Below are 7,959 nucleotides of genomic sequence, written 5' to 3' on the forward strand. Positions count from 1 at the left end.
CCACTTCAGGGTAGTCATGCGGATGCAGACTTTGGAGCTTACCAAAGGAACTCTTAATAGCATTTCTTTTGCTTTTTTTGTTTTGTTTTGTTCTGTTTTGAAACAGGGTCTCTGTGTGTATCCCTGGCAGTCCTGAACTCACTTTGTAGACCAGGCTGGCCTCGAACTCACAGAGATGCACCTGCTTCTGCCTCCCAAGTGTGCTTGGGATTAAAGGTGTGCGCCACCACGCCCAGCTTAATAGCATTTCTCATTAGTAGGTGTTCGGTTTACACGTGCCTTTATGTTACAGAGAGCTTCCAGTCCTCCGGACAGTCTTGGCATCATGAGAGCTGGGAGCTTGGCGTTTTGAGTGCCCTGAAGTGAACAAGCCGGCCTAGTGCTGGCAACCTGAGAAAATGATACCCTCTTGCCTCAGCCTTTGCTGACTTACTTTTTCCAGACCCTCCTACCCCAGATAAACCTGCTTTTGAGCTGTGCTCCCCCTCCAGCCCCCCCCCAAATCACGTGTAGTTCAGATAGCTAAACAGTATTACAGGGAATGTCTTTCCTCCCAGGGACTTCTCTCTGGCTTTGTTCTGGAGTGGCCATACCCTCCTCGGAACAGTAGGCGACAGGACTGACAGCAAGGCTCGGCTTTCTTTGTCTAAGTGATTGTTGCTTTTGTGTTAATGCCGGGAACACCACCACCAGAGAGCATAGCCGTTCAATGGGTTCGCTTTGTTTTCTTTTAGGAGTTGAAACAAAATGTCAGTCAGTGTGCACGAGAACCGCAAGTCTAGAGCCAGCAGTGGCTCCATCAACATTTACCTGTTTCATAAGTCCTCCTATGCCGACAGTGTCCTCACGCACCTGAACCTACTGCGTCAACAACGGCTCTTCACAGACGTCCTTCTCCATGCCGGAAACAGGACCTTCCCCTGCCACCGGGCAGTGCTGGCTGCATGCAGCCGCTACTTTGAAGCCATGTTCAGTGGTGGCCTGAAAGAGAGCCAGGACAGTGAAGTTAACTTCGACAATTCCATCCACCCGGAAGTCTTAGAGCTGCTTCTCGACTATGCGTATTCCTCCCGGGTCATCATCAATGAAGAAAATGCTGAGTCGCTCCTGGAAGCCGGTGACATGCTGGAGTTTCAGGACATCCGAGACGCGTGCGCAGAGTTCCTCGAGAAGAACCTGCATCCCACCAACTGCCTGGGTATGCTGCTGCTGTCTGATGCCCACCAGTGTACCAAGCTGTATGAACTCTCCTGGAGAATGTGTCTCAGCAACTTCCAGACCATCAGGAAGAACGAAGATTTCCTCCAGTTGCCCCAGGACATGGTTGTGCAGCTCCTGTCCAGTGAAGAACTGGAGACGGAAGACGAAAGACTTGTGTATGAGTCGGCAATGAACTGGATTAGCTACGACCTGAAGAAGCGCTACTGTTACCTCCCGGAACTGCTGCAGACCGTGAGGCTGGCCCTCCTTCCCGCCATCTATCTCATGGAGAATGTGGCAATGGAAGAGCTCATCACCAAGCAGAGAAAGAGCAAGGAGATCGTGGAAGAGGCAATCCGATGCAAACTGAAAATCTTGCAGAACGATGGTGTGGTTACCAGCCTCTGCGCCCGGCCTCGAAAAACCGGCCACGCCCTCTTCCTTCTGGGAGGGCAGACTTTCATGTGTGACAAACTGTACTTGGTAGACCAGAAGGCGAAAGAAATCATTCCCAAGGCTGACATTCCCAGCCCGAGGAAAGAGTTCAGTGCGTGTGCAATTGGCTGCAAAGTATACATTACTGGGGGGCGAGGATCGGAAAACGGCGTCTCGAAAGATGTCTGGGTTTATGACACCCTGCATGAGGAGTGGTCCAAGGCTGCCCCCATGCTAGTGGCCAGGTTTGGCCATGGGTCAGCTGAACTTAAGCACTGCCTGTATGTGGTTGGTGGGCACACAGCTGCTACTGGCTGCCTCCCAGCCTCCCCCTCAGTCTCTCTAAAGCAAGTAGAACACTATGACCCCACAACCAACAAATGGACCATGGTCGCGCCACTTCGAGAAGGCGTCAGCAACGCTGCTGTCGTGAGTGCCAAACTCAAGCTCTTTGCTTTCGGAGGCACCAGCGTGAGCCACGACAAGCTTCCCAAGGTTCAGTGTTACGATCAATGTGAGAACAGGTGGACGGTGCCAGCCACCTGTCCCCAGCCCTGGCGTTACACGGCTGCAGCTGTGCTGGGGAACCAGATTTTTATTATGGGTGGAGATACAGAGTTCTCTGCCTGCTCTGCTTACAAATTCAATAGCGAGACTTACCAGTGGACCAAGGTGGGAGATGTGACAGCCAAGCGCATGAGCTGCCATGCCGTGGCCTCCGGAAACAAGCTTTATGTAGTCGGAGGCTATTTCGGCATTCAACGCTGCAAGACTTTGGACTGTTATGACCCTACTTTAGATGTGTGGAACAGCATCACCACAGTCCCGTACTCACTGATCCCTACTGCGTTCGTCAGCACCTGGAAGCACCTGCCTTCCTAACAAAGAGCATCCTAAAGAAAGCACGCATGAGGTAAGAAAGGATAGCGGGAGTGGGGGGTTGGGGTGGGGGGGCTGGGGGTGGGGAGAGGAGGGGTGGGCTTGCCTCTCAGCCTGCTAGCCTGAGTTTTAGAGGATGAGGAATGAGATGTACTGCCTATTACCTATCTGAAGTCGCACAGAAACTATAAAAGCCAAAGGCTTTGCATTCCTACAACATAACCTCTTCGCTTGGCCACCACTGCCACCCCTCTGTTTAACAAAAACCAGTGGTTCTCAGCCATCACTGGGCCTCAGAATCTCCCAAAGAGAGTTTCAGAATCTGCCCATTCTAGAGACATTATTTTATTTGGCTGGGGTTGGAATCCAAGCATCAGTACCTTAAAGGGAGTTTCCCAGTGATCCCAATAAACAGCCAGGTTGGGGGCCCCAGACTTCTGTTAGTAATTCCGGCCAGTGGTTGTGAAATACTCGTTGTGTTCCTAGAACAGGACCATGAGCTTCATTCGAGCATCCTTCTGATGCTCAGAACAACCCCTGGGATGTTACTGCTAGTCTTCTGTGCAGATGAACAAACCGGATGCCTATGGAATTTGATTTGTAAATTGCTCAAAGTCATAGACCTCAACTAGTGGTCAAGTTAGTAAAAAAAAAAAAAAAAAAAAAAATCTACCGGGGCAGTCTGACCCCAAAGCACAAACGCTTGAGTATGCAATCAAGCTGCTACCCAATAAACTTGACCTTCATCTTGTTATCAACCCCGGGGCCACTTGGTTGATAGTCCAGTTTCACGTCTTCAAACCTTTGTGTGCTTAATAGGAGTTTAAAAATACCGCTCAAAGTTTTTTTTTTCTAGTTTATTAACTCCAAAGTTGTATATTCGCATATTTAAAATGCCCTCCCTCAAAATACATACATTGCTTTAGAAGCATGTATTAGCCCTAACTTCAGCCTTTCAGAGTTAGTCAGTCAGCCTGATTCTATTGTTGGGACCAACAAAAGCTGTATCCTGTGTCATATATATATGGAGTACATAATGATAATGGTTGTCATGTATACATAAGAGTGTATTTTTCTCTCAGATCCAACAATTAATCAGCCTGCACAATTGGTGTCACAGTTAGCTCCTGTGAAACATCCCAAGGACTGGCCCCGGGAATTGCCTCAGCATCTGTGTCTCAGTTAGGTTCCTGTAGCTATGATAAACACCACGACCAAAAGCAATCTGGGGGGAGGAAGGAGCTTGTTTCCTCTTACATGTTACCAGGTCACAGTTCAACACTGAGAGAAGTCAAAGTGAGACCTCAAGGCAGGAACCTGAAGGCAGGAACTGAAGCAGACGCCAGAGAAGGATGCTTCTTACTGACTTGCTCCCTTAGCTTGCTCAGCCTGCTTTCTTAAGCATCCCAGGACCACCTGCCCAGAGATAGCACCACCTACAGTGGCCTGGCCCCTCCCATGTCCATCATCAATCAAGAAACAGTCCAAAAGGCATGCCTGTAGGTGGTACTAATTAAGGTTCCCTCCTCTCAAAGGACTCTAGCATTTGTCAAGTTGACAAAACAAAACAGCAACAACAACAATAAAACAAAACAAAAACTGGCTTAACAAAGGGCCTAGGGCCACACTGGTTTGTTAACTGTAAGGGAAGAAAATAATACTAACAGTGGAAAGATCACAGCGCAAACTCATTACCAGAGAACTTTTGCTTTTTTTGCGTTCCTTAGGGTGTGGCACACCTTTAAAGGGGCCTTTGAAAGGAAAAGGGGGTGGATCCTGGGGGAGCAGGGCCCCAGAGTGGATGTAAGCTAAACAGTGGGGTTTTAGCTTTTTGGCCTTTCTTTCCCAACTTTTAATAGCATATTTAGAAGCGCTGACCTTGGCTCCCCTTTCACATTTCATTATTGTTTTCAACCCTTTGGCTGTCTTCTCCCAGCCTGTCCCAGCCAGCAGGGCCATGTTCCCTGGGCATGAGATTCCTCCAGAAGAGGAGCGACAGTCAGAAACCTCCTCCGAGGTGCAGTCGACTGACAGCGGCCCACACCAAACTGGTTTGTGTAGCCTTGCTGGCATCTCAGTAATCCAGAACAAACAAATGCTCAGCAAGTGGTTATTTCACTTGCGATATGGGTGCATGACTCAACTCTCAAGTAGGTCTAAAGAACATTCTAGGCAAAAAGCGCTAATTAACAGACTCGACGTTAAGAGCTGGTCCAGAACCAACTGTGCAGTAGAGCTGGAAAAAATTGCTAGGGACCGTGGCAGTGTGTCAGAAGTGGCCACTGGGAGAATGGGAAGCAAGGTAGTGAGGGTTAAGGCCAGTAGAGAGGTTGCGAAGTATTACCTAGCTAGTCTTCGTTTTAGGCCTTTTTTGGACTTTGCTTTCAACCACAACGTCCAGAAACCTGTTCTAATTCAGACAGGCCCAGTCTAACCCAAGGCCGGTTGTGTATCACAGGCTTCTCCTACAGTGAGACTTTGCTCTGATCTGGCTACAGTTCACTCTCTGTGTTCTGGTGACATTCTATTCCTTTGGTCCCTGTTCTTCTGTTTTGGTGTCCGTCCCCCGTCGTCCCCCCACCCCCACCCCCTTTCCAGGCCAGAGTGAGTGTTAAGGTATTTGAACCTAATCACTTGCTTCCTGTCCCTGGGGAACAGAGCAAACAAAATGTTGCCTTACACGAAAAACAGCATTCTTCACCCTTGGTACCCTGGACAGAAGAAGAGTCAGGGCACATACAAATTGATCTTGATGGGGCCAGCTTGCTGCTTTTAAAGGGTGACATGATCAAAGCCACTCTTTCCCGTTTCCGGCAGAGAGAATGATGGCTTAACCTTCAAAAGTTTACTACACACAAGACGGTGTTAAAAAAACACTTAAAGCTGGGTGCAGTGACATTCAGACATGCTCCCTGGGTGTCAGCACTGACCTCCAGCCTAAGTCCTTTGATTTCTAAGTGCTGGTGCAAGCTGAATTCATTCAGGGTTGGGAGACACCTTCCCAGGTCAGAAAACTCACCCACCACGAGAACTTACCCTGCTGCTCAGTCAGTGGGTGCGAAGGCAGAAGAGAAACTACTATCATTTTCATGTGATTTTGTGCTGTCTTTTGGCCTGTGCCTGAGGAATTGTGGACTTGTGTTTGCCTTGTTTCTTCTTTTAGAGTCCCCCACCCCCTCTTTTTCTGTGTGAGTTGGCCATGCCTTGAGATGTTATGTATTACAAGATACAGTCTTCTGGCCTAATGCGGACATACAGGTTGCAGGGGGGTGGGGCTAAGGAAGGTCCTGAAGGCCTGAATCACTGTCAGACACCCGCCAAGAGAAACAACTAGGAAGTGACTCACACTTCTGAACACACACAAGCCAAAGAGAAGAATTTGATGCAATTAATGAGTGGTCCTGCAAAAGCTCCCTTTGTCTCTGCTTGGAGAAGATAGGGTGCCAGTGAGTGGTGGAGAGGCATTGTAAACTATGGCCACCTGACATCTCTGAAAAGTCTAACTTGGAGTCTTTATGACCAGTGGGCCTAGGGGGCATCTCCTTTTCTCGACCCCCTAGTGATTACGTCACAGTAGCTTTCCTTCCAAACATTGGCAACAAGGCAGCAGCTCGTAATAGCCTTGACAGGTGTAGGCTTGGATTTGAACATACTCATGTTTAAGGGGGAAAAAAAAAAAAAAGGCCCTTTGGACCTGTTTTGTGGGCTGACCCCACATCATGGTACCAACCTGCTGTGTGTGCATGCTTTCTATTGAACTTGTAAGCCAGACCTTCTGGAGTGATCTTGCCCAGCTGTGCCCTGAGTCTAAATTTTTCCAAATTGTGTGTTTAATAGCAAAATGTCTTTTAAAAACCATGACCTATTACAATCCTTCATAACCTTTTTGTCTTGTTGTTTTCTTTTTCTCCCCGTTTTTAGCTCCCTCTGACGCATGGTGAAATGATAGGTTTCTGCTTTGGAGAAGGCAAGTTTAATGAAGAGAAAGAAAAACAGGAGAAGTTGCTCCAAGACTCCTCGAACACCATCGACTGCACCTTGTGAACACTCCGAAGTGGACATGAAGGAAAGGGGTGGGGGAGGGGTGGGTTTTTTTTTTTTCCCCCTTCCCAATGCAAGTAGCACATGGTTTAAATATGAATGACTGAACCTGTGATCTAGTCCTTGTCTGGTAATTGTGGATTAATGTCAGCGTTAATCAGCCCCTCAAAGGGAGAGAAAAGCTGGGCTTTTCCCTCGCTGTACCTCATTCAGCGTTTGATTTCCACGGCTCCACCATTTATGCGCAAGATTTGAAATGGTTGTCAGCTTCCTCTGAAGACTGAGCTTGAAGCCTCCGGGCCAGCTGTTGCTGGAGCCGCAAAGGCAAAGGAGGGTCAGGAGGGAAGCTGGCCTATCTGACTTAAGAATGGGAACCCCAGGACTCTCTGCACTCATCTCGAAGGGGTTGTGGTGCCCCCAGGGACGTCTCTTGAACAATGGGGACATTGTTGGTAGCTCTTTGGGTAGATGCCCTTTTGCTATTTATAAGTGACTTTAAACCTTCTCTTGGCTGTTAAGAAATGTGTTCTAGACCCTAACTATTTATTGTTTGCGGCCTGCATGCTGAAACAGTGCTTGCGTTGTCTCCACATGGACCGGCGTATGTGGAGGGTCGTATGTTTTGCACAGTTTGTAGTTGTTGATGTGCTTTGCTGCACACACACACACACACACACACACAAATAAGGAGAAAACTGGGGGGCTATAATTTGGAGGATAAGTAGAGGGTGGGGGAGGGAGGGGCACATTTGGGAGATGTTGGGACAGGGACAGATTCCAAGACAAAAAGGAAACTTAAATTACATCCCAGAGGCAGAGAAACCATGAAGTCACCGATTCTAGACAACCCTTTCCTGAGGTCACGCTGATGGCGGGTCTCCTAAGAGCAGGGTACTGCCCTGCCCTCTTTTCTCCTGTCTGTCTGATTTAACTAACTTTGGTCTCAGCTGCTGACACTTGGAAAGGACCAAATTACTTTGTAGCATTTCCTCCATTTGTGTAATATCCCGAAACCCTGGGGGAGGTTCCAGAGTAGTTCTGTATATATAGGGCAGAGGTGAAGCCATTGTCCAAAGCTTATTTATTTATCTATTTATTTGCCATACGTGAATAACAACACCAATGGGGAAAAAAACTAAAGTGTGTCCAGTGTAAACAAAGTCACTGACCACACCCCTTAGCCTGCACATGGCTCTTGGACCTTGATTTAGAAAGACTGGAAATTCTCCCAGGAAAACACCCATTTTGATACAATGTAAAACTTTAGCGTTCACCCTTAGATACATGTTGAAAGAGCTCTTAGGAAGACGGAAGTGAGGTAGCATTGGGTCACACAAGGCCAAAGTCTGTAAGCGGTGGCCTATGGAGAGGTCTTCCTGTCGTGTTGGGATCAGTTGTGAATAC

The 7,959-nt window shown here is 48.1% G+C and overlaps 1 protein-coding gene across 1 annotated transcript; it reads left to right on the forward strand.

Annotated features, from left to right (window-relative positions):
- The first annotated feature begins 699 nt into the window (after positions 1-699).
- Enc1 (ectodermal-neural cortex 1) lies at positions 700-7,225 on the forward strand. Its single transcript, XM_051172294.1, has 2 exons — positions 700-2,548; positions 6,436-7,225. Exon 1 carries the CDS (start codon positions 748-750, stop codon positions 2,515-2,517), a length of 1,770 nt encoding a protein of 589 aa, XP_051028251.1. The 5' UTR covers positions 700-747; the 3' UTR covers positions 2,518-2,548; positions 6,436-7,225.
- Positions 7,226-7,959: the final 734 nt, after the last annotated feature.

This window comes from Acomys russatus, chromosome 30 (genome assembly GCF_903995435.1).
Source record: "Acomys russatus chromosome 30, mAcoRus1.1, whole genome shotgun sequence".
Taxonomy (NCBI): Eukaryota; Metazoa; Chordata; class Mammalia; order Rodentia; family Muridae; genus Acomys; species Acomys russatus.